The 27,740-nt window shown below is 46.6% G+C and overlaps 1 protein-coding gene across 1 annotated transcript in view; it reads right to left on the bottom strand.

Annotated features, from left to right (window-relative positions):
- The window catches only part of LOC138526213 (ATP-binding cassette sub-family C member 5-like), a 2,857,657-nt gene that overhangs the window by 2,539,186 nt on the left and 290,731 nt on the right, over positions 1 to 27,740 (bottom strand). The window contains exon 3 of the mRNA XM_069636680.1: positions 16,370 to 16,517. Coding sequence (XP_069492781.1) covers positions 16,370 to 16,517 — 148 coding nt within the window. The remainder of the gene's footprint in view (positions 1 to 16,369; positions 16,518 to 27,740) is intronic.

Below are 27,740 nucleotides of genomic sequence, written 5' to 3'. Positions count from 1 at the left end.
TTTGCGTTATTCTGCATTCTCTGCAGCAGAACGCTCATCGTGTCTTCTGCTTCTGATCCTGGGCCTAAGGGAACAAAGGCTTACCATCCTGGAATCCAGTCTTCAGCAGCACCTGTAAAGACAAAGAAAGAACAGGTTAGCACTACGGTCTTCAGTGGCAGCGCATCTCTTACCTGGTCCATCGGCTGTCACCAACGCCTCGCGCTGCATTCCGGCATCTGAAAGACAAAGGCTTACCTACTCTTCGCATGCTCCGGAGGTCTTCGCACTGCATTCCGGCATCTGAAAGACAAAAGCTTACCAGCTCTTCGCATGCTCCGGAGGCCTTCGGCGCTGCATCCTGCATCTGAAAGACAAAAGAAGGTGCGTTTAAAGACATTGGGCAACTTTATTACTCACGTGCCATTACTCCTTCCCACGCCGAATCCAGTGGGTATTCCAGCACCCTTCAGTTTCTCTAAAGCTCCGAACTTGTACCTGCAAGATAAAAGGGACAGTTAGTGCGCATCGTGAAGCAGGCTACAAGCGCTTACTTACGTGCTTCCAGGCGCTTCTATTCCTCACGCGGGTTCGATCCTCAACTCTCATCAGCCTGCCATCCGCCATCGCCGGAACCCTGCAAAACAAGAGATATCATTACAAAAGACTTTTAAGACATTTGAAGTGCCCAGAACTTACCGTTCGTGCAGTTAACGACGGACAGCAGTCCTCTGAGGTCAAGAGGCCTGCACCCTTATCCAGTGAAGAAACTGGTTACGGCACCCTGCCCCGAGGCAGATGGAGAGCTCGGCGTTCACTTACCTAAGGTGAGGGTGTTAACCTTTGGGGTTCTACAGGAGAAGAGAAAGGGAAGAGGAGAGAGGCACCCAATAACCCCAGTTCATTAATCCCATATTTTCTATCTGCAGACATCTTACTCTTCGAGTCAGACATACAGTGCACAGAGGTCCAGCCCAAAGAGCCAACCGTGTGTTACACATCACCTTTGAAGATACGGCATTCAACCAGTCAAGACCGGCGCCTCTGCGGGAATCAGGTGAGCGTTACAAGGTGGTGGTTCGCGGGACCCCTTTACACCCGGACATGTACATTTATGGTATTTACTGTGCTCGTGGAGGCGGTGCCTTAGATTGCTAAACAGTGTTGGCGAGTGCCCACAGATTTAATCTTTTGTCCAGTTGAGTCATCTGAGGTTGTGGCGGGAAAAATATTGTCACTCAATTTACAGGGATTGTTGGTCTCTGACAAGAGGATTGTCGTGTTACGAATTGACAGGTAGCGGTGTGAATGGCACACAGTGTTCTGTATAGATCCAACAGTACAATTAAAGGAAGTGACGGATAACAAGCTGTTTGAGAACAATGACAAAAATGGGGAGATAATGTTAGAGATCTGTATCCCCAGTGACATAATGGTACAGTATTGAAGGGTGCAGTGCCCCCTGATGGCAGTACTAACTCCACCTCTATTTCTTGACAGAGACTTACAACACATGCCATGCAGTTGTGGACTACAAATCCACACGATATAGGACTTCTGAAAGACTTGGCCCCTGTGCGTATAACACTGAAGCCAGGTGCGCTACTGCCCAGGGTAAAACAATATCAATTATCAAGAGAAGCAGAGGAGGGTATTAGCAAGACAATAGAGGCCCTACTGGACCAGGGGATCATTGTGCCATCAACGTCTCTGTGTAACACAGTGACATACCCTGTCAAATAATCAACAGGGGGCAATTGAAGAATGATCCAGGACTTGTGTCCCCTAAATGACGTGGTACAAAATACATTTTCAGCCGTCCCGAATACTGTGACAATTGTATGCAATATTCCAAAAGAAGCCACATAATTCACTGTAGTGGACTTGAAAAATGCATTCTTCTCAATTCCATTCCATCCTGAGTCGCGGAATTCCACGACATTTATGCAGGGACAGATGCGGTTAAAACATACTAGGTGACCTCAGGGGCACTGTGAGAGCCAAAGTATATTTAACAGGATACTGTTAGGATATATTCAGGTGCCGGCACGATTATCCAGTACGTGGACGATCTGTTAGTATGCAGTCACAGTGAGTAGCACTGCCGAAGGGATTCCATTACACTCTTATAATTTCTGGCCTACAAGGGGTACAAGGTTGACAGGGCTAAATTGCAATACTGCCAAAAGGAGGTGCTCTATCTGGGACAGTTCATATCAGCAAATGGTAAAAGATACCAAATAGGGCAGCGTCAGTATACGCAACCGCCAGACCCGCCTCAGTTAAAGAAATGCAGAAGTTTCTGGGGCTGTGGAACTACTGTAGGGCATTCATCTTAGATTACGCGGCATACACAAGACCACTTCCGCAGGCCTTTAGGGAAGTACAAAAAACAAAGGATCATAAATTACAGTGGACTCTGGATATGATCAAACAGTTTGACGATCTAAAGGAAGTCATTAGTTCAGCACCCTTACTGGTAACCCCAGACTACACACATGAATTTTACTTATTTTCAGACTCAGAGGGCCAGCTCATGCCTGCAGTGTTGACACAGAAGAGCACGATGGACCATAAGCCATTGGCCTATTACAGTGGCACACTCGAATTTCTGATGCAAGGGCAGTTCGCGTGCAAACAAGCTCTAGCAGCTACTGCATTTGCAATAGAAAAAAGTTCTGCTATTATAATGGGGTGCTCAGTTACATTGTATGTGGAACATTCTCTCTCGTCCCGGGAGGATAGCTCAGTGGCAAGGTGCTCGCCTTGGAAGCAAGACGACACGAAGCAACACAGGTTCGATCCCCGGGTCCGTGCTTAGAAATCTCTGGGTATGTAAGCGCGTTATAAATATGCAACTGAGACAACAACAATACAAAAATCTGTAACAGCGCCTCGATGCCCCCAGGCTGTGTGAGCACTTTAAAAATATAAATAAATAAATAATTTCTCTATTTGCAATCCTAGAAAGGTCAAAATCCACCCTGACTACACAGAGATCTTCGGCGTATGAGATTACGATCTCACACCCCCACATTCATGTGGTCAGATGCAAAACAGTGAATCTGGCCACTTTTTTAACAGTTATGTCCACTGCCGAAGATCTGCCATTACACGACAGCGCCACATAAGAGAGGGAGGAGGATGACATCCCCAAAGTGAAAGATTGCGCATTGATGGAGTGTAATGTACTGTTGGTTGATGAGTTGTCCACAATTGCCCAGGAGGATGGACAAGGACATACAGGGGCAACGGTGGTACGACTTAAGGAAGGGGAGTACGAGATGGTGGTCATGAAAAGATTGCCCATGCACTATTCTGCACAGACAGCAGTACTCACAGCACTCATTGAAGCATTGACAGCGCCCAAAGTGTGCCATGTCACAATACATTCAGACTCAGCGTACGTCACAACAACTGTGCATGCCGGTCTATCCCACTGGAAGAGAAGGGGGTTTCGGAAGGCGGATGGGTCACAAGTACAGCATGCATCGCTGCTAGAAATACTAATGGAAGCATTATCCCAGCCATCTGTTGTGGTGGTCATCAAGTGTGCCGCCCACACGAATCGGACATACAAAATAGCGATGGGGAATGCAGCCACCGAAGCAGCAGCCAAAATGGTGGCATATCTGCCAAATGAAATGCCTACTGAGTACATTGTAACCACCCTACCAGCCAGCATTGCCTATCTCCCAGATAATTGAATTACAGGGAACGGCGTCGGAAAGGGAGAAAGAATTTTGGCTACGAAGGGAATGCAAGCGATCCCCAATGGATCTATTATGGTGAGAAGAGTGCTCCGGGAGGACAGTGATGCCCATGAGCTGCTAGCAGTAGCATTTGAGTAATTACACTATCCGTCCCACTGTTCGAAGCAGCACATTGCAGCAGATATACAGGAGGCCTGGTTTATACCAAACATCCAGGAAAGCATCACAGAAATGGTCATACACTGAACCACACGTCAAAGTTTCAGTACAGAGATGACATTACGGGGCACATTGCCCCTCCCAACTGGGCTGTTCCGTGAATTACAAATAGATTATGCCGATATGGGTGAACATTGCAATGGCTCCAGGTATCTTAAGGTAGCCCTTTCTCAAGGTGGGTGGAAGCAGGACCGTGCACTCCCGGATGCCAAATGTGCTGCTAGATATTTGGTACGCAAGATTTTCCCTCAATGGGGTGTGTGCAAGGTTTTAAGGTCAGCTAATGGCACACATTTTTTCAAGGCACTGTTTCAGTATGTCACAGCACTACTTGGCATCAAGAACTGGATGTGTTCAATTTACCATCCACAGGCCAATGGCTTTGTGGAGAGAATAAACGGGCTCCTCAAAAGCAAACTTTCCAAACTCAGTACCATGTTGAAGAGGTCCTGGGTGCACTGTTCACCCATGGACCTCTTAAGTCTATGTGCACAGCCCAGCAAAGACCACCATTTATCACCTCACAAGGTGGTCACTAGTTGGCATATGCACAGCCACATATCTCCTGTGAGAAGAACGTCAGACACACATAGGGCAGCAGCAGTGTTAAGTGATGAGTTCAAAGATTATTTGAGACCACTAACAAGGGTAATTAAATGCGTCATCCGACAGGTTGCACCTTCCAGCATTGAGACGACAGAGACACCAGACATAGCAATGACAGCGGCGACAGATCCCGAGCTCAGGACCAAACAACTGCTGCTGCCTGGTGACTTTGTGTACATTCGCAAATTTGTGCGTAGGTGGAACACCCCTCGGTTCCACAGGACCTATGAGCTGGTGTTTTACACTCCCCTCACAGTTAAGGTGAAGGGCTTGTGATATTGGGTACACCTCTCTGACATCCTCAGGGCACCTCCAGACTGCATGTTGACACATCAGTTATCGTAAACGGAGGGGTAGCAGTACCTGCACCCTATCTACCTCATCGGCCAGTCCCGGCATGATATGGGTGCAGTGTCACACTCCATTGACGGGCTGAAGCCCAGCTGCTAGCTCCATATTCTTTTTTTGGGAGCATTTTCATTTTTTCTCTCTCTTTCTCGCATTTATTGTTCTCTATCCCTCTCCATCTTTCTCACCTTTCTGTTTCACGATATCTCTCTGTATCTTGCCTTTATCTCTCTCTATCTCTCTGTAAAAATACATCTTGTACGTTTCTCCTTTTCTTTGTTTTGTGTGTTTTTGCTTTCTTTCAGGAGAAAAGAAGATGAGAGTCAATAAATAATTGTTCATTAGGCTTATGCCTACTATTGTGGAATAATCATTATTGCTGGTCTATATATGATTTTGATGGTCCTATTGGGGCTGTATTGGGGGGAGTATTTTATAGGGGGAGGTCCTATAAAAGGGGGGAATGAGGTTGTATATTATCCAAATTGGACAGTACATATACATGTTAATAATATTAGTGGATTTACATATATTAGTAGCAATATGAATGTTAACAATTCATATTGTTTGAGACCGTTCGAGAACTACACATCAAGAACTGTCTGGGGCTGCACGTATGATTCGGCAGCTTGGTTCTATGTCATATTTCTGCTTTTTAAAGCCTGAATACAGAAAAGACAGATTCTTTGGGGCCATTTTTGTGTTGCCTTTAAAAAGCAGAAATATGACATACTTGCCCCCTACTTCCCTACCCCATCCTCTCCCGCTGATTCTCTCATTACTCGGGGGGGTTTAACCCCCGTACCCATTTCACCCCCACCATGCCTTTCCCGCCTAAGCACACGCATCCTCCCAACACATACGCACATAAACACATACACGCACACACACATACATACAATAACTCACCTCTGCCGCAACTACTCCACTGGGGCTCAAAGAGCCTGTCAACACCTGTGTGCATTCATGTGCAGCAGGGGCATGGCAGCTCAATTTAGAAAGAACGCTCTGTGCGGTCACAGAGCGGTCTTTCAAATATTTCCTTTTTTGCTTGGATTATTAAAAAGGTCCTTTAACCTAATAACGCCAGCTTATTTTTCCAGATGGTGTCTGAAAGAACCAAAATCAGGGGGTAGCCAAATACACATATTACTCGTCAGTTCATGACGTGCAGTCCAGGATTGATTATTGGTTGGTGTTGGCGGGGTGGGTGCCGAGAATAAGGAATTGTAAGATGCATCCAAGGACGCTCTCTAATCACTCGCCCGTGGAGCCATCAGTGGTGTGGGATTGTCCTGTTGTGCCTCGACCTTTATGGAGGATGTCTTCAATGGCATTGTTAGATTCCGATCTGCTAATATTTACAGGAGACACAGTTGAACAGTTTTTTGATAGGAAGGAAGTATCAGTGTCTCGATATGCGGCGGTATGGGAGGCATTTGTACTATGGTTACGGGGGGAAATGATGTCCACGACCATGGGTGTATTGTGGGAGGTTCGGCACGAGTTATAGGAGGTGGAAACGCAGCTAAAACAGCTTGAGAATGACTATGGCTCATCCAACGACAGGGCACTGCTGGGGTTGATAACAGGGAACCTTGTCATGATGCCTACCCCCGGGCATCAGGACCAAGGCCCTCAGCTCCGGGAGCAGGCATCCAGACATTTGTTTAAACCTCAGCAGCCCCGGTTAGGGGATGTCTGGGTTCAGTCCTGGTGCCTTAGGCGCCAGGCTCATAATAGAAATCAGTCCTGGCGCCATAGGCGCCAGGCTCATAGACTTTACTTACCTGATGCAGACCATGCTGCAAAAGAGTCCAAGCCTACATTAGGCCTGGATGGGACTATTTTGTTACAGGGACTATTTTTTACTCGGGCGTGGCTCTAGGGAACTTCTTACCTGGAACTACTTTGGAGGCTATTTAAACCACACGCATCCAGCAGCGTGACGCTCACCGTGCCTGCAGCCAGCATCCAGTCTTCTGCCATGCCCGCGTGCCTGCAGCCAGCATCCAGTCTTCTGCCACGCCCGCCTCCAATCGGGAGCTCCTACAGTAAAGAAGAAGAAAAGGACAAGGTTAGAAAACAAACTTATTTCAAATTCCTCACCTAATTCCGGAACCATTTCATCTCCAGACCTGGAAAGTACATCAGTCCTGCACGCGTCGCTTCGCCAGCTGCAGCACGGCGCCATACTCACCAGTTCTCACAGCATCTTTCGATCCGGCCATCATTTCTTCGCCGTAATCCGGCACCTAGGGGATATAAGAAAAAACAAGGTGAGCCAAGGGAGATACAACCTCTTACCACCATGGACTTACCTGATTTACCACCGGCGGTATTATTCCATAACTCTCCACATTTTCATATGCCGCATCTGTAAAGAGGGAGAAAAACAACACGTTAACGCATGCAATAGTTACCGGACAGCGTTGGGTAACACAGACTCTTACCTGAATGCCAGCAGCAGCTACGAGACCTTCTTCTCACAAACTCAGTTGCAATTTAAGGAAGGAAGGGGACAAGAGTTAACATCGGGCACATCGAACTCTTTGAACTTGGTACTTACCAATCCCGCCCGGGACTTCAGAGTCAATATTACTGGAACTCTCCCAACGCCTTCAAACCAGTGAAGTAACTGGTATCTACGCGCCCCTGCAACACACGCAGGATGGAGAGCTATTAGCCATCAAATCCGCCTTTAAGGCTTGGCGGCACTATCTTCTTGGTGCCAGGCATACTATTACCGTAATCACCGGAACCTGCAGTATTTAAAAACAGCCAAAGCCCAATCATCGCGACAACTTCGATGGGCATTGTTCTTTGCCGAATTCGATTTCGTGATCACTTATCGACCAAGCTGCAAAAATGGCAAAGCAGATGCCTTATCCCGAATAGGGATGGGAGAAGCATATGCAAACCCGGAACCGGTGCCAATAATTCCCGAGCAAAGAATTCTTGGCATAACTACTCTACAGACACTAGAAGATATTCATTCAAAAATCCAACAACTCTTCGATCCAGCAACCCTGCAGGACTGGGTAAAGAAAGGCCCGGACTACTCAGTCGTCAATGACCTACCTTACTATCAAGGACGACTATTTCTACCACACAAAGAAATACAAGAACTAGTCATCTCCAATTACCATGACACCCTGATGGAAGGGCACCAGGTATCGCAAAAACTGAAGCGAAAATTAAGAGACAGTTCTGGTGGCCCACTTGGCGAAAAGATGTAAAGTCATTTGTGATGTCTTGTGGCATTTGCGCCCAAAACAAAAGCCAGAAGAAAAAACCTGCTGGCCTTTTACAACCTTTGGATATTCCACCTACACCATGGCACACCTTGTCTTTAGACTTTATTACAGATCTACCTCCATGTAATGGATTTAACACCATCCTAGTTATTGTGGATCTTTTTTCCAAGATGGCCCACTTTATTCCTTTAAAGGGGTTATCTTCTGCTTCGATTCTGGCCAAGGAGTTCCTCGAAAACATTGTTCGATTACACAGATTCCCTTCCGTATTGGTTTCTGACCGAGGTAGTCAATTTATCTCGCATTTTTGGAAGAAATGTTGTCAACTGGCACAAATTGACGTGAGGGTATCAACAAGTCACCATCCCCAGACCGATGGTCAGACGGAAAGGACCAACCAGACCCTTGAACAGTACCTACGCTGCATGCTACACCAGACCGAAAGCAATTGGAAAGATATTTTATGGATTTCCGAGTACGCATACAATAACTCAGTACATTCAGGAACCGGACAAAGCCCTTTTTATACCATATATGGACATCACCCTCGAACCTCAGAACTCGATTTGCCTCAGCACTTAGAAATGCCTGCAGTTAGTCATTTGCACTCTACTATTACACAAGCCTTTAAGGAAGCCACAGAACATTTGAAACAAGCAAAAGAGAAATACAAGAAAAATGCTAATCAACATAGAAGTGAAACTCCACAATAACAGATTGGGGATCAAGTTTGGCTGGCTACAAAACATATACCTCTGAAGGGAACTCAAGACTTTTAATCCTAGATATTTGGGACCTTACACCATTAAGGCCATTATCAACCCGGTGGCCGTCAAATTGGAATTACCCTCTAATATGCAAATTCATCCTGTCTTTCATGTTTCACTTCTAAAACCAGTTCAGCCAGGGACAAGATTAACCAAACCACCTGACCCCATCTTGATAGATGGAGAACCTGAATTCGAGGTCAAAAATATCATGGACTCCAAGATGATTAAATCAAAACTTTTTTATTTGATCGATTGGAAGGGCTACGGACCACAAGAAAGATCATGGGAGCCTAGCGACCACGTTCATGCACCTTGGTTGGTGAAAAGATTCCATCGGAACTTCCCAGACAAACTGGAGCCAGGGGAAGAACAACTTTAGGAGGGGCCTTGGGGGGGAGTGCTGTCATGATGCCTAACCCCGGGCATCAGGACCAAGGCCCTCAGTTCCGGGAGCAGGCATCCAGACATTTGTTTAAACCTCAGCAGCCCCGGCTAGGGGCTGTCTGGGTTCAGTCCTGGCGCCTTAGGCGCCAGGCTCATCATAGAAATCAGTCCTGGCGCCATAGGCGCCAGGCTCAAAGACTTTACTTACCTGATGCAGACCATGCTGCAAAAGAGTCCAAGCCTACATGAGGCCTGGATGGGACTATTTTGTTACAGGGACTATTTTTTACTCGGGCGTGGCTCTAGGGAACTTCTTACCTGGAACTACTTTGGAGGCTATTTAAACCGCACCCGAACAGCAGCACATGCTTCGCGTTATTCTGCATCCAGCAGCGTGATGCTCACCGTGCCTGCAGCCAGCATCCAGTCTTCTGCCAAGCCCGCGTGCCTGCAGCCAGCATCCAGTCTTCTGCCACACCCGCCTCCAATCGGGAGCTCCTACAATAAAGAAGAAGAAAAGGACAAGGTTAGAAAATGAACTTATTTCAAATTCCTCACCTAATTCCGGAACCATTTCATCTCCGGACCTGGAAAGTACATCAGTCCTGCACGCGTCGCTTCGCCAGCTCCAGCACGGCGCCATACTCACCAGTTCTCACAGCATCTTTCGATCCGGCACTGTCTCCATAATTTCTTCGCCGTAATCCGGCACCTAGGGGACACAAGAAAAAACAAGGTGAGCCAAGGGAGATACAACCTCTTACCACCATAGACTTACCTGATTTACCACCAGCGGTATTATTCCATAACTCTCCACATTTTCATATGCCGCATCTGTAAAGAGGGAGAAAAACAACACGTTAACGCATGCAATAGTTACCGGACAGCGTTGGGTAACACAGACTCTTACCTGAACGCCAGCAGCAGCTACGAGACCTTCTTCTCACGAACTCAGTTGCAACTTAAGGAAGGAAGGGGACAAGAGTGAACATCGGGCACATTGAACTCTTTGAACTTGATACTTAACAATCCCGCCAGAGACTTCAGAGTCAATATTACCGGAACTCTCCCAACGCCACCAAACCAGTGAAGTAACTGGTATCTACGCGCCCCTGCAAGACACACAGGATGGAGAGCTCATCTTTTACGAACATAAGGTGAGGTTACTAAGGGGATATCGGAGGTGATTAGTGGGCGAGAGCGAGAGCAGTTGGGAGGCCATCACTAAAACCCACAGGTGGTTAATCCCTGTCTCCACTGCAGAAAAATACTTCTTCGGGTCCAGCAGACAAGATTAGGCGGGCCAGTCCAGACAGTCATCTCTGCACTACGAATCACGTTGAAGGAGACCGCAGCTGTCCGGGTCCGATCGACACCCCTGTGGGGTCCAGGTGAGCGTAACAAAGCCGTTGAAGTTTCGGAAATTGGCAGATAAGGAGTTCCTGTGCATGGCAAGGCCGGCCCAGGCGCGTATATTTGGGGAGGCGGATAGGCCGGGACGCTTCCTCGCTGGTGTCATTCGGGGTGAAAGATGGTCCCAGTATATAGCTGTCATGATGCCCGCTCCCGGGGAGCCGGTTCAAGCCCTGCGTCCCCGAAAGCGGACATCCAGTCCCCAAGGAAGGACCCAGCAACCCCATATAGGGGCCCTTTGGACAGTGTCCCGGCGCCTATGGCGCCAGGCTCATAAAAGACATCAGTCCTGGCGCCATAGGCGCCAGGCTCATTATGGGAGTGCTTGGGTGCACTTACCTGATGCAGACCATGCTGCAGGATCCCGGCCTCCTTGAGGCCTGAAAGGAACTACTTTACCTGTGGGACTAATTTACCATCCGGGCGTGGTCGGGGAAGGATACATACCTGATTGGAGGAAGGATACATACCTGGAACTTCTTCCAAGGCTATTTAAACCCCACCCGAACAGCCACACGTGCTTCGCGTTGTTCTGCATCTAGCAGCTGGACGCTCACCGTGTCTGCTCCTGCATCCTGACTTCTGCCACGCCTGCCAGCATCCTGGATCACCTGCAAAGGAAGAGAAGAAGAGAACAGAAGAAGGAAAAGTCCTTACCTGCTAAATCCGCATCCCGGAGACATCTCGCCGACAATCCTGAAAAGGAAGACTTTAATTTAAAAGCTCATCGCGTCGATCGCTGCAGCGCTGCATTCCACTCACCTTTACAGGGCGCCTCCATGTTCAGCAGCGATCATCCGGATTCGCAGTCACGCCCCAGCGCCTAGGGAGAAAAAGACCAGAACAAAAGGTGAGAGAGAGAAGGGAATAAGGAAAGCTAAATCTCCATGTTAAGACTTACCTGTTGATTCATTCCCTCTTCATTTCGGACCCGCGCCGCATCCTGGCATTTCCGGACCCCGGCCCCTAAGGGGAAAAAAAGACATCAGCGTTAATGAGCGAATGAAAAGACATTACCAAAAAACACTCATTAAAGACTTACCTGATTTCTACAAGGATTTCACCTCTCATCTCGGGTCGGTGCCTGTTCCCCGGCATTCCGTACCCCGGCCCCTATGGGGAAAAAGACACTGGCATTAGTACATTAATGCATGGACACAAGGGGAACCTCTTATCAAAAAACTTACCTGGAAGCCAAGCAAGTTTGGTTCTCACCAATCCGAAAATCCAGTGAAGTAACTGGATACCAACGCGCCCCTGCATCAGAAGCAGGATGGAGAGCTCGTCCTTCCAGACCCTAAGGTGAGACGCTACGAGAAATCACAGAAGGGTTTCGAGGAGGGTGAGAGGGGAAAGTGGGAGGCCGATTGCATTACCCCGCAGACAGTTAATCCCCTACTTTCACCTACAGAAGGATACTTCTGCGAGCCAGGCAAGCCAGACTTGGGGGCCCGGTCCAGTCCGTCTTCTGAACCCTGCGCATCACCTTAGAAGAGGTCACAGCAGCGCGAACCAGGCCAGCGCCTCCGTGGGAGTCAGGTGAGCGTAACAATAGCCGGAATCAGGGGGCGGGCCGAGGATAGGGTAAACTTAAACGAGGGAATAAACAGGGAGTTCTGTGAATACTATGCAGACCTATATGCGAATGCTGATACATGTATGGATGAAGGTATGGATCAATACATTGGGGCTTCCTTGGATGCTGAAAAATCCTTTGATTCAATGTCTTGGAAATTCTTGTGTGCAGTGTTGCAGCGTTTGCAGTTCGGTGGTTATTTTTTCAGTTGTGTGTGGCTATTGTATGCCAATCCAGTCACTAGGATTCACACTAATGGTACGTTATCACAGGAGGTTTGGTTGGGAAGGAGGACATGGTAGGGGGTGCCCCTTGTCTCCCTTGCTGTTTGACCTAACGATAGAGGCCTTTATTTTATTTTATTAGGTTTATATAGCGCTTTAATCCAAAGCGCTTTAAAATATAACAACAGGATACAAGAATAATGAATGAAGCATAATAACAATCATGAAACAAACCAGCGAGACAATATATAGAACAATTTACCTAGGTAGGGGAAGGTGAGGCAAGGGATAAGGGGAGGAGGAGGGGCAAGGGAAAGGGGGGGCAGGGAAATGGGTAGGAAGGAGATTAGGGAAGTAGGAGAGTAGGGAGGTAGGAGGGGAGAAAAGGGGGGAATGGAGAAGAAGAGATTTCAGGGAGGTGCGGAAGGAGGAGTATGTGGGAATGGAAAGGACAGAGAAAGGTAGAGAATTCCAATGTAGGGGGGCCAAGTGTTGAAAGGAACGGAATTGTGACGAGGCACATGGGGATGGGGGAACAGTAAGAAAGAAGAGTTCAGCAGAGCGGAGAGGCCGGGAGGGAGTATAGAATGAGAGGAGGGAAGAGAGATAGGGGGGCAAGGTCGTAGAGAGATGTGAATACAAGACAGAGGAATTGGAATTTAAGTTGAGAATGAAAGGGAAGCCAGCCAAGGTAAGAGAGCGAAGAGGAAATTGAGTCACGTGGAGCAAGAAGATAAAGTGTGTGGATAGAGGAGTGGTAGATGGATTTGAGGGGGCAAGATGAGAGGTAGGTAGACCAAAAAGAAGGGAAGAGCAGTAAAAAATACGAGAGAACATGAGGGAGGAGATTAAGAGTTTAGAAGCATGAAAGGTGATTGAGGAGTGGATCTTGCGATTTTTGAAGAGATGGTAGCGACAGGCGTGAGAGGTGAGAGAACTATGGTGGGAAAAGGAGAGGGAGGAGTTAAAGTGGAGACCTAGATTACGAGCGTGAGCAGAGATGGGGAGATTGGAAGGGGGAAGTGGATGAGGGAGAGGAGGAGGAAGTGTGTTTGAAGGAAAGAAAAGGACTTCTGTTTTGTCGGTATTGAGGGAGAGAAAGTGGGATGACATCCAGTTTTTGATAGGCATGGACATGGAATCCAGATAGCAGGTCCGCCTCAAGTAATTTCATGATACACTGACAACACACTATTGTATATTCGTGACCCGTAGCAGAATCTGGGTATGGTGATTACAGAGGTCCATACATTTATGCCTTACTCCGGTTATAAAATCAATGTGGCAAAATGTGAGTTATTTCCACTCACGAATAATACGTCACAGCCAGGAGACTTGCTGGGGTTTAGGTGGGTACCAACTGGGTTTAAATATCTGGGCATCTTTGTGTCCCGTTCGCACTGTGCACTATACGTAGACAATCACAAGGTGGCTTTAAATTCCATGGGCATTAAGTTGCAGCTGTGGGGAAGATTACCTATCTCAGATTATGGGAGATTATCTTTACTGAAGATGGTGGTGGTCCCTAAATGATTGTATTATTTTAGTACTGTCACGATCTGGCCTGGGCAATTATTTTTTACTAAACTTAGATTCTTGGCTATCGAATTTGTTTGGGGAGAGGGGGTGGCCCGAATGAGTTGGGAGAGATTGGCAGAGCCCTATGTGCAGGGGGGTGTGGCGGCACCCGACTTTGAATTGTATTATATTGTTGCGCAAGGACAATAAGCGTGCCACTGGTATTTACCAGCTCCAGAGGCGGTACACCGAACACTGGAGTGCTACAGTGCGGCACCAACGGATCTGAGATCAATCATCTTTAGTGATCGGCACATGAATTCTTGTACATATGACATATCCACATACTCACGACGGTGGATATGTGGTCTCTGCTATTTAAGAGATAGGGCATAGTGGCTCCATACTATGGAGCAGTCTCCCTGAGGAATTGCCCCGGGCTCCCTGGCGTATGACTCTGACATTCAGAGGTCATGGGATGCTGAGCGGCAGATGGTTTTACAGGATTTATTTGCTGGTGGGAGGTTTGTGACACTCGAGGAGTTTGTGGCGAAGTTGTGACCCATCCATATTAAGACATTACAATAATTCAGGGTGCGGGCTGCGGTCTGCCATAGATGACCATCGTTCCCACAGGAGCCAGACACTCATGTGTGTATTGAGGCGGTGGTGTGGGGATCCCAGGAGACTAGTGTCAAGATTGTATAGATTGAGTCAGACTAAACAGCCACCAGTGAACAAGCCACAGAAGAAATGGGAGCGGGATCTGGGCACTGAGATCGGGGATGATGAATGGAGTAGATGGTGTCTACTGACATGGGATGTCTCACTCAATGTCAGGTTTAGACTTATACAATTTAAGATATTGAACCAGTTACATTTTACACCAGAGCATATTTCTAGATTTACAAAGAATGTCAGTGATGCATGCCCGAAGTGTGGGAGAGCTGGAGAGGGCATTTTTCACATGTTCTGGGACTGCCCGCTTATAGGAAGTTTTTGGCAGGAGGTGGCGGATGTCCTGCACGATATGTGCAAATAGCCCATGTGCTCTCTCCTCTTAGTACCTCCTGGGTGATATAGGTAAGGTCTCTGTGCTTGCTCGTAGATTGTTTAATGTGAGCTGTATCATTGCCAAGAAATGCATATTTGAATACTGGAAATCCAAAGCAGCATCCACATGCACAGAATGGCTTAAGGAATATGCGTACGCTAATGAGAGGGAAGAGGGACATATTGCAATGGTTGTGCCTATATGTAGAGAAAGGACAATTGGGGGCCATTCCGGGACTTCCTCTCACACACCATGGCAGGTTGAGGAGATAAGATATTATGGGTGGTGAGTGGTTTGGTGTATTTATGTTTATGCTCAATGTGTATGGACCTACGTCGCTGAGGATGGACAGCTACTACTGACTGTTGTGTTTATTTGTGTTTGCAAAAGCGCTTGTATATGGTGCAATGTAACATGTCTGCCTAAGTTTGAAATTAAAGGTTAAAAAAAGAAAAAGAAATCTGTGGTGCATACCTTGATAGTTAACTAAATGTTTCTTGTGTTTGTGAATGCAATCAAGGATGCAAGTTTGGCATTTAGAAATAGAGGAGCTGTTTTCTTATCCTATAGCTCTGTGCATGGCATTTGGAAAGCTGCCATCTTGACGAGTGTTGCATGATATCTGAAGTGCGCTGTCCGATCAAGGCTGTAATTTTCATTAGGTATTAATCTCATTTTTTTTCTTGTTGAGACACATTTCCAGCTAGACAAAAAGGGTTGTGTCCAAATGTCCATATCAAGTACAGTATGGAAATCAGTGCGTGCATACATGTGGCAGAGAATGTGCACTGTTGGAGATTTATCAGCTCATTGGTTTCTCTATGATTTGGAAGATAATGCTGCATTCTCTACTCGACAGGATGTAAACAATTATGAAATGGCATAAACTGTATTGTCATTTATACCACACACACTTACAACGAAATTACCTATCATTCAACATAGATGAACATTACAAAATGTTTAATTTGTTTGTGGAAGTGAAATTGGTGTCCGCCATTAAAACCACGGTGGAAGGATTTGCCAGAAATGTGAAAGCCCCTCTTTTGTGAAAAGCCAAGGCCAAGGTTGTTTCTGGATGGTGACCACGGATGGGTATCTGCAATTACATTTTAGTTCACAGTTCCCTACAAGAGGAGAAACAGTAGATGGATGTTTCTGGATATAATCCCCAGACTAAAAATCCCTCATCTCTGCAAGCAAAACAATGGACTGTTGCTCTTATAATCCATCTTTTTGTCTAGATGTGAACTGGCAACAATAATTAATAGATTCACACAAAACAGGATGAAGAATAAAAATACTTACAGGTCCAATAAATGTGGCCAGCATGGTGACGATTATAGAAGCAAATGCAACTAAAGATCTGGTTCGACAAAAGCGCCACATCACATGTCCCAGGGAGGCTTTCTCTGGTCCACAATTTAGCAGTTCTTCTTGCCAAAGTCTCTCAAATCTGTCAATGAATATAAATGAAGAGAACTATTTCAGTATGTGGTTTTACACCAATTTCATTTTATATTTACACATAGAATGATGAAAGCCTAAGCTAAGAAAGTGATTTCAAAGATGTAATCAGTTAGATCTATTGTTTACACTTATGTAACCACTAAGTCATTTTTGACATTGCATATTATGAACATTAATTGCATACCTTTCTAGTTGTGTTCATTAAATTAGTGCCCAACACAATATATGTGAAGCGGGAGCGGAGTGCGAGCCGAGTGTGAGCAGTCCTGCAGAGCCCTGCTGAGTCTGTACACGGTGTTTGCTGCGGGAAAGGAGGAGGAGTCTCTACGCACTATCGGCTAGCCGCAGAGCGGAACGCGGAGCGGAGTGCGAGCTGAGTGTGAGCAGTCCTGCAGAGCCCTGCTGAGTCTGTCCACGGTGTTTGCTGCGGGAAAGGAGGAGGAGTCGCTACGCACTATCGGCTAGCCCGCAGAGCCGAACGCGGAGCGGAGTGCGAGCCGAGTGTGAGCAGTCCTGCAGTCATGTCGGGCAGGATGGCCAGGACGGCAAGAGTCGACCAATTCACCTCAGAGTCCATCGCCAGAAGAGGAAGAGAGCCGCTGCCTGAGGAGCTCGAGGCAGCGTGGGGGCACGGAGGGTGTGCAACTTGTAGCTCCCAAGTCCACGGGACAAACAAAAAAACATGGAGAAGAAGCCAGCCTTACGAATGGGTAGACCGGCGTCCACAAGTGCAATGCCAAGTACACCGGACGAGCCGCAGAGAAGTCAAACAGCCGATAACGACAACGCTGGAGCAGCTCTAAGGCTGCTTGAGCCTTCGCCGGAGCCTTCACAACCATCGGGAGGCGGTGTAGAAGAGCGGCGAGTAAGTACTCAAGATAAAATACTAGTTTTACTGCCTAGTAACGGGTCTCCATCAGACGTATCCCCCACTGCAGGACTTGGCCGATGTGGAGAGCTGGAAGGACAGAAAGAGGTCCGGGTGGAGGGGAGAGAAAGCGGCAAGGACACGGTGCAGGGTGTGGGGCAACAACAGGGGAAGGTCACGGAGGGGATGGCCAATGAGGTCGGGACGCTGCACAATAATGAAGCAGGTAGCATGAACACCCATATAATAAAAGCTCAGATTCACGTGCCACCGCAGTTAAATTCAGAACTTTTGGAAGATGACATCACAGAAAACCCAGACGAAAACACAGAACAAGCCTTAGATCCAAACAAAACGATAGAAAAAAATCACAAGAGAAAAAGAAATCATAGTGAAACACAGCCAGAGGTGAATTGTGAGAGGAAGCAAGGGAAAGGAAAAAACAAACAATTTAAGCTAAGAACGGCAAAAAAAAAGCAGAGAGAAAGACGACACTACTCGTGACGAAACCCCTAAAAATGGGAGTGTCTATAAAAACAACAGGGGGGCACAACCTAAAGAACTACTTCCAGTTAAGCTCTAAAAGTTCGAGTAGAAACAGAGTGGAACTTTCAGATGAGGAAATCCTGCAGGCACTTCAAGAATGCTGGCCACAAGTCAAATGTAGACGAACTGAGGAAGCTCAAGCCTTACCACACAGGGACTCAATAAAAGCAGGAGAAGCACCTCAGGAGCCAGAGCTGACCACTAAGTCGGGAGAAGTACCCAGGCTCCAAATAATGGCGAAGGATCCGCAGATCAGTGAACAGCAGGCAAGTCCCAAGTTGACTAAAGAACCTCCCGAAGAGCCTAAAGAGGCCACAGAAAGTGGGTCTAAAAGGAGAAGAGCAAATATTAACAAGGCCACGTTGCAAGAGGAAATTCCGAGTATTTCCTCGGAAGATATTGAATCGAGCCAGGAGAGAAGCCCCAACACACATAGCAATCCACAGCTCCAAAAGCCAAACATGGAAGAGGAGTAGTAGTAGCAAAGGTGGTGAACGGCAATGAGAAACTGAGCATAATCGAAATAACCAACCAGAGAACTTCGGGACGTGGTACATTCGAAAGCTCTAGGAATAAGATTCTGATGTTAACCCCGAGTGATTCACGCAATCGGAGAGCCTCACTGGATTGTCTGAGGGGGCACCCTACCCATGGTCTCACAAAAAACTCAGGGCAGAAGGCCACATCAAGCGATTGGCGACCAGAAGCGTCCTTAGGTTTAACAGCATCAGAGACATCGGCTAAGAAAGCAGACATCTTTTTGATAATGTCATCGATCACGATAGCCCTATCGCCATTGATGAAACTCTATGAATCAATCAGTGAAAGCCTCAAAGACCATACCTCAATATAGGCTATGATGAATAGCAAACTGATCTTGTTGGAGGCATTCATTATGGCAAAAGAGAAAAAAGTAACAAACTTTACATCAACTGAAAATTGCAGTACTTTGGACTTTACTACAAAGCCTGTTGGGTCCTATCCAATGGGAGGTAGCAAATCCGTCAGTACCCAAACAGAAGTTACAATTGACCTGACAAAAGTGCCAACGAATGAGACAGTGAACGGAACAACCACGAACAAAATATCAAGTACAAAAAACTTTAGACCAACTTTTCAAGGAACGGAGGATAAATAATACGGTCCACCAAGAGAGTGAAAAGGACAGGAAAGACCTGAATAAGCACCCAGCAGGAGATACACCATCGGGAGACAAAAACAAATTAACAACATTGACAATCGACCTGAGGGACAATGGCAAGATCCAAAAACAAGACCCAAAAGAAGGGAGAATGCCGAAGAGACAACCAATAAATCGACAGACAGTGGATGAGATCGAGGACCATGAGGATCAACGCACGAATATTACAAAAGAAAGACCTATTAGCCCAAGTCGGGGTGGATCGCCTAAAACGATAGAGGATTTTCTGGAAGATGAAAACATGATGAATCTGAGCCAACACCTTAGTGTGAACAACAGTCCGGCCTCAAGCGCATTGAATACGACGCTTCCCAAAGAAAAAAGTTTACCAAGAGGATACCATTCAAGCAAGAAAGTTGAAGTCGAAAAGGACCAGAATCCTCTTACCCCAGATGATCGACGTAAGAAAGGGACAAAAAAGACAAAGCGAGACGAGGAGACCAAAATAACATCTAAGAAGGAAGAAAAAAGAGACATAAGGAACGACCCATTAAGATCAACTTTTCGACCAGAGGAGAACTCAGGAACATACAGAAAAGTGCATTTTGTTACGAGAACAGAGCAATACCACAAGAAGATGAAACTCGTCGATAAAAGGAAATGGATCTTAAAACTGGAACAGATCCCTGGTAACAATGATGACGTAATTCTAAATCGTAGGGCAGTTTTGGAACTTCTGGGTTACGTCCCGCACCTAAGGAGAATTAGGACAGAAGAGTTTCTCATTGTAGACCCGAGTCATCGACATAATAAACCAATAGCGCACTTGTACATTGCGTCTGAAGCAGTGTACGAGTCACTAAAAGAAGAAACAAGGGCCCTGTTGAAATTGGGGTATGACATCACTGAGTCTACAAGAGCATCGGGCAAAAAAAGACGGACCCTTACATCGCGGGGCCAACAAGAGAAGGATCTGAAGTGCCCCAAGAGTCTAGACTATCAATGAAAAGAACACGGGACTTATCCCACGAGAAAGGAGGCTCAAAAAGGGGGTGGACACAGGTGGAGCAAGAGGAAAAACTGCGGGGCCATAGAGAGACAAATAAAAAACACAGAGAAGTTACAAGTAGACACAGATGGACAAGCAGAAGTTCGGTCAGAAAGCAGTCGCCAACATTACACCAAGAAGGCCGAAATTCCACGAAAACAAAAACCTCCATGAAAAACACAGTGGTAGAAAAATCAAGTGCGGCCACAGTAAAAACGACGAAGCAGGGAATTTGGTCCTGGTTACCTAAAGTCCTGTCGAGGGAGACAAAAAGATAGCAACCCCGGTCCAATGAGCACACCCTTAAAACAAGTTTGACAACGGCAACGGTAAAATCAATTATTCGGTTGGTCTCTTGGAACACTAGGGGTCACTCCCACTTGACGAGAAAAAGGGTCATCGCGCTTGCGGACTACGATATCCTCTGCTTACAAGAAACTTGGCTCAGAGAGGCCCCAATCTTGGAGGGATACGAAATAACCCTAGCGCAGGCTAAGAAAGGCAAACTGGGAAGACCGTCCTATGGAATATTAACTGCGTGTCGCCAAGGAAGTGGCATCACTCTAGAAGCGACAATACTAAAGAACTCTTCTATCCTGATGACCAAAGTAACCTGGTCCTTTGAGAACGATCAAAAAGTAACTACTTTACCGGTTATCATTATAAACACCTATTGGAACCTGGCGGCGTTAAGCGATACAGAGTACTTGGACATGATAGAACAGGCAATTGACGTTGCTCGGACGGAGTACTTGACCCCATACCTCTTGATTTGTGGCAACATTAATGGCACCTGTCCAACGTCAAATAAACATCAGAACACGAATGGGCGCGCAGCTCAAAGAGGAAGGGAGTGGTTAAAACTAATGTCCTTGTGCGATTTCCACAATCTAAACACAGTATACCCAGACTCAGAACATGTAGCAACGTGGTCCAGAGACACAATCAGTGCCACGATAGATAACATTTTTGTGACTACAGCACTTTTATCTGTAACAGCATCGTTTGAAGTAAAAAAGACATCAGCTAGTGGCCATAATCTGCTAGCTACAATGTGGCTGACGAAACAGACCAAAATAACATATGCACAGTCACAGCTGAGTGTGAATAACCAAAGAACAAGACTGAAAATTTCAGCTGCAGCGATATGCGAGATCCAAGCAAAGTATCAATCACAGTCATACGGGGCAGCTACTGAACAAACTGATTATTTGGCCTTGTTAGAAATTTATAAACATCAGACTGGAACAAGAAGTTCACAACGGAACACCAACCACGTTTATGATAAAAATTTGGTGACAAGGAGAAAAGAAATGCGCCGACTAAAACGACAAGCTAAATTGAAGGGGACTCAATCAGCGATTGAGAAGGCCACAGAAGCAAATCGCCAATACAAAGTGTGGATAAAAAATCACCGATGTATACTCTATCAACAAGACGCAGAGAATATTCTAAAAGCTATGTCCCTCAACAACACTAGAGAGTTTTGGCAGTTGTTAAAATCAGCCACCTCCACAGGTGAGCCGGCCTTCATATCAAACAACGGCGCATCCATGTGGTCGAACTTTTTCGAGACTTTATTTAAAACATCAGTAACAACAATAAGCAAGAGGACTAGGCAGGAATCCTCGAAGTGGGTCAATATCGGTAACATCGACGACATCACCGATCAAATAAAGAAACTGAAAAACTCACGGGCCCCTGGTCCGGACGCTATCACAAACGTGGACCTTAAACTGTTCACTACAGAATGGGCAAAGCTCCATAGCAAAATCTTCCAGAGATGTGTAACGTTGAGATCTATTCCACCATCCTGGAAAACAGCAATTGCAGTCCCTATATACAAGAAGGGAAACAAAGAAGACCCGAAGAACTACAGGCCAATCGCCTTACTCGACTGCATCGGGAAGTTATTTGGGTCACTTTTACTGTAGAGATTTAACGAATGGGCTAAACAGGCACCATGCAGGGACCACCTACAAACTGGCTTCAAAAAAGGCATGGGAACGTCGGTTAACATTTTGGCGTTAAGCGCTTTTGAAAAGCAGATTGTTAGAAGGAGGTCCTCGATTGTTTATTTGTTTAATCGACTTGACCCAGGCATTTGACAAAGTGGAACGCCCGATGTTATGGTCAAAACTGGAGACCTGGGGTTGCCCGTTCTCGATCTTGGACTGGATTAAAGAGCTGTATATGGGAACCCCTCCCTTATGTATGGAGCAGATGCATTGACAAACGTACCGTCGACTGCATGGCCAAAATTGGAAGCGACTTTCTGGAGATCAACGTTAGGCCTCCCTAATTCTACATCTGTGACGATAATAAGACAGGAACTAAGTTTATTATCACTGGGAGGCTTAGTGAGAATTAATACTCTGATGTTATACCGCAAGTGCATAATGTCTGATGACTCAACAGCACTGCACCTAATTCTCAAAGAAAGCAGGAGCGCTAAAAATAAGACGCTCTCGGCTTGGTTCAAACAAAACCAAGAGGTACTGGCCACCACAGAATGTGACGAAGAGACTTTAGTAAGAAATCCAACTAAAATTCAAACAAGATTAAAGGAGCTTGACTGGATACAAACTCAAGCAGCAGCAGCACAAAACAAATTGACACGTCATTTGCCGTTGAACATCAGGAAGTACAACGAACTGCAACAATACGTCAAAAAATTCCCATGAAGGCAGGCGCGCGACTTGTTAATGAGAGCAAGGTTGAATCGTCTACCAACTAACAAAGTCTTGGCGATCAGAGGAGAGTCGTTGTCTAAGGATTGTCGCTTTTGCAAGGGGTCACCAGAAATAGAATCAATCCGACACCTACTCCTGTCATGCCCTAGCACACGCCAAATAAGAACCGTGCACTTGAAGGGACTATTTTCAGAGTTCGAACTCAGTGATCCAGACGTGTGTTGGGCTAAACTGATAGCAGGAGACAGAACCTCATGGCAACTAGCGGCTTTTAAGATCCTAGAATACAATGTACAGGACACTCTTTCAGCCGCTTCGCCAACAGACAGCCTGTGACTCTTTCTCTTCCTATAGTATGATTAAAAGACTTGAGTAGACAAATAGCGTTGTTTTGATTGGTACAAGCAATGCACTTCTTCTTTTTTGTAAAAATCTTTTAGATTAAATCAAATAAAAAAAAATAAAAAAAAATATATGTGAAGATGAATATCTATATTAATAAAAGTCCAAATGTGTGGGTTTGTGGCTTGGCGAATCGTTGTTCCTTATACATTTCCACCTACCGTTTCACAAATCTGCACCACATTTTGCATAGTTAACTGTTAGAACCCTCCGGACATTACTGGTTACATGACATATGGACACCCCACCCCTTTCCAAGGATTTCAGCACCTTCACAAATGACAAGGTTGCCTGAAATCGGTGAAACATCAATGTGGTCGTAGAAGGACCGGGCCCGACACGAGGAACAAAACTCACCACATTTCAAGGCCCTAAGATGCATGGTTTCCAAGATATTTGCACTGCAACAAACTGCACCAGGCAGGGTGAGGCAACAGGTGGGGAGAGAGTAGAGAAGGTCCCAGTATGCAGCAGCACACCAATTCGTGCCTCTCCCAACGTCTGCTCCGGGGTATGTCAACCAGCCACACGCACCCATTCCCAGTGCAGTTTACTTCAGGGTGCAAAGCACATCAAGCGATAAGCGAATCAGAACAGTGACCCACATGATAATTGATTTTCAACAATTGATGTGAGTGTTATCATGTTTGTCTACAGAAACAGTTCAGAGAACGGGTACTTTCGCTAGTTGAAAATAAATCATAAGGGGTATTAGAAATGTTTTTTCCCAGAATCAAATTCGGCATCAACAAAGCTCATCTATTATGTGTTAGTCTTGTCAGTTAACCGGTTTTGCATGCATAAAGTGTTCTGAACATCAATAAACACATACTAGACATTAAGTACTCAAAATCAAGCATGCACAGCTGAACAAGGCACGGTTGGTCAAGGGGAACCAGATGAGCTGGGAACATGTCATCATTAGTTGGAATTCAAATATTTTTAATATGTTCACAATTCAATCCGTTTTAGACAACCATTGCTGGCAGATGACTCGTAATGCAAGAGGGCAGCATAACAAGTCGAAAGGTGTAGCTATTTCCCAAGTCCAGTCCCCTTTGGTGAACCAATGATTATTTTTGTTATGGTTTATTTGTGCATTGTCTCCAAGGCATTATACACATTTACTTTACATATACAAGCCTTTTAGCGATTACATTTCCAGTTTGTCCGCATTTCCGCACAACGATTCAGAAACAATGACAGATTTAAATCATTAACCCCAATCCCAACCCTAACTGCGTTAGCATCCTTTAACAACTGTGGCATAACCTTAGTCCAAAGCAGATATACTGCTTCATTCCCACACCATTTCTCCCCAACAAGTCCCTTATTCTCAATCCTCAAAAAGCTTTCAGCAAACCTGGTTTATGGAAATGATGTTCCCTAGCTTTAAACATGTTCATAAAAGGTCAACCACACCTTTCGAAACTTCTGATACGATCCGTTCACCAGGGCGCACACTTTCTCCATCCCCATCATCCACCAGACTTTGACCCACCAAAAGGCGACCACAAGGTCTTCCTTCATTTCCCAACCCCTCCCGAGGGTCATTTTTGCTGCGGTCAACAAGTGAGTTAGTGGCTCCTCCTGAAGCATTTATATCTTCCGTCACCACTCCCAATATTAACACCTTTGTGGTATCAGGCAGCTGCACTCCCACTATGCGAACTCCCACTACATCCCAAATGTGTCCTAGGATCTCTTTCCAGGAGATCTGGGCCTTCGGACAGAACCACCACATATGCCCCAAATCATTCACCTCCCTGCATTTCCTCCAGCACAGGGGTGAGAACCTGTTGTTCATTCTATGAATTATATGATATGATAAATCATTTATAACGCGCTTATACACAAGTGTTTCTAGGCGCAACAAGAGAGCAGAGGAGGCTGAGGGGAGCATGAAGGAGAGCTTAGTCTCATCCGCATAACACTGAAAGTTAGAACAGAAGGTAGAGAGGAGGTGGGCCAGATGTGCCAAGTAATGGTTGAAGAGCCAGGGTGAGAGGTTAGAACCCTGGGGAACACCACATGCAGAGATAGAAATGAGAGGAAGAGGAGAGAGTGGACAGAATGGCCTGAGTTTTAGTGATGAACTGAGAAGCCAGTGCCGTGCAAAGGGCCTGGGAGGGAACAGGAGAGGTGGAAAATGCAGCAGGATTGGCCAGTTCCTTGCAGATTTTGAAAAGTTCTGCCGGGTTGTTTGAGGCCAAAGAGACGCAGGCTTGGATGTACCCTCTCTTCTTGGACAGAACATAGAGTCTATATTGACTTTGGAGCAGGCGGCAGGCTAGTTTGTCGGAGGATGAGCCTGATGCCTTCCACTACACTTGCGTTTAAGGGTGGCGACGTCGGAATCATACCAAGAGTTGCACTTGGATGTGGGATTCAGACAGATTGTCATGACAGGGGCAAGAACATTAAGAGTGTTAGAGATGGAGATATTCAGTTTGGGGAGGACTGTGTCAGAGTGTGAGTCATCCTCAGGAGTAGGAGGAGAGAAATTAGCGGTGAAAGCGTCCGCTGACACACGCTTCATGGGCCGGATGACCTATAAGGTGGGGGGCAGTGCTGGGTTCGGCTTTACCTTGGGGACAGAGGGCGACAGTTTAGAGGAGAGAAGAAAGTCGTCAGTACAAAAGAGAGGAGTGATGAGAGGGTTGGAGAGGGGGATCTCTGATGAGATAAAAACATCCAGGACGTGCCTGGTACAGTGTGTTGGGCCAAAGGGAGAATAGAGAAAGAGAGAGTCACAGAGATTGTGAAAGAGCTCAGAGGAGGGCTAGAAGCATCCAAGTGGATGTCGAGGTCTCCAAGGAGGAGAAGTTGAGAGGTAGAGGCAATTAGGGATGAGGAGAGGTCAGCCCACTCGGAGAGGAAGTTGGTTCTGGATTCGGAGAGGATCTTGCAGCCATCAGGAAGGAGAGTGTCAAAACTCATGAAAGAGCTGGGCACGAACCATGTCTCTGTGAGACCGAGGACATCCAGATCAAGTTCTTCGAGGAGACGGCAGATGTCAGAGGAGTGTTTGACAGCAGAGTGAGTGTTAACAGTAGCGATGTAGAGCAAACTGCCACATTTAAAAGACTTCCATGGAGGGGTACAGGCATGAGGTACACCCTGTGGAGGTGTTAGAGGTGCCCGAGAGTGGGCAGAGGAGGAAGAAGGAGATGGCAGAGTAGTTAGAGAGGAAGAAGAGGGTGACAGAGAGGTGGCGGAGCAAGGAGGAGACAGAGTCACCAGAGAAGCTGAGGAGGGTGCCAGAGAGGTGGCGATAGAAGAAGGTGGCAGAGGAGCCAGAGAGTTGTAGGAAGGAGTAACAGGAGAAAGAAGGAAGTTGATAAGAAGTGGGAAGCGTCTATCGTAAAAGAGGAGATTGGGCTGAGGGCCCTGGACCAAGACGGTGCCATTCAGATAGACATTAATAATGGTCTTGGAGTAGTGGAAGAGGGCCAGGAGGACCTTCCACCGAGTGCCACCATTACTGGGAGAGGAGGCAAAAGGAGAGAGAACAGAGACCAAATGTGGGGTCCATAGGCCTGGAGAGGGAACAACAAAGATGATTTTGGTGAGGGTCTGTCTGGAGGAAGCACTGGTGTAGGTATCAGGGATAAGGAGGCCTGGGTTGGAGAGCAGGATGTCCCTTTTGAGCTTCTCCCTACCAGATGTAGTGAGAGGGATAGGAGATAGAATAGCAGTTAGAGAAGATAGGGGAGAATGAGAGCACCATGGAGGGGTGTGAGGCGCAGAGCAAAGAGGAGGAGGCAGCCCGAACAGGAGATGGGTTGTGGGGGGTTCTCACACTAGGGGCACACAAAGAAGGAAGGCACAAGAGGAGCACAGGTACAGTGAGCACAGACTACCGTAACAATAATATTTGCAGTTAGGGGTGGGCATAAAGAGAAGGAGACAGTGAAATAATGTGCGATAATACAATAGAGACCACTAGGGGGGGAACAAGAGAGTGAGAGGGGAATGGAAATACAGTACAACATACGGAGAACACTCGTAACCCTGGGGGACCTAGAGGAGTAAGAAGAGAAAGGCAAACAATGCAGCAATGTACAATAAATAGTCACAGCTTGGGGGACCTGTAGAGGGAAGGAAGAGAAGGGAGAAAGAACCCAAGGAGCGTGGGGAAAGCGCACAAGGAGACGGGCAGATAGGGGAAGGATGCGCAAGTCCGGGCAAAGCGGAACCTGAGTTGGGGGGGGAAGCGCACGTGGAGATGGTCAGATGTGGACAGACGCACAAGGTCGGGGAGTTGCGTGGATCACAGCAGTGCTTCTCTCCCTCCCCATACATTCTTACCTTACAAACGTCGATGGAAGAAGATTTCATCCGCGCTCACAATCTACTCCACTACCCCTACACCGCCAAACACCTGCATCACACAACACTGCGGTCTTGTCCTCCTTTGCCGCAGAGGGTCCGATCCTAGCTTCTTAAAGGCTGGGGAGCGTGGAAGCAGCGTTGCATGCTACGTGTCATCGGGCAGTGTCTCCTGCGGT

Source organism: Ambystoma mexicanum, chromosome 7p (assembly GCF_040938575.1).
Source record: "Ambystoma mexicanum isolate Mex_15411 chromosome 7p, UKY_AmexF1_1, whole genome shotgun sequence".
Classification (NCBI taxonomy): domain Eukaryota; kingdom Metazoa; phylum Chordata; class Amphibia; order Caudata; family Ambystomatidae; genus Ambystoma; species Ambystoma mexicanum.
The sequence above is the reverse complement of the archived record's forward strand: the minus strand, read 5'-3'. Positions and strand labels throughout refer to the sequence as shown.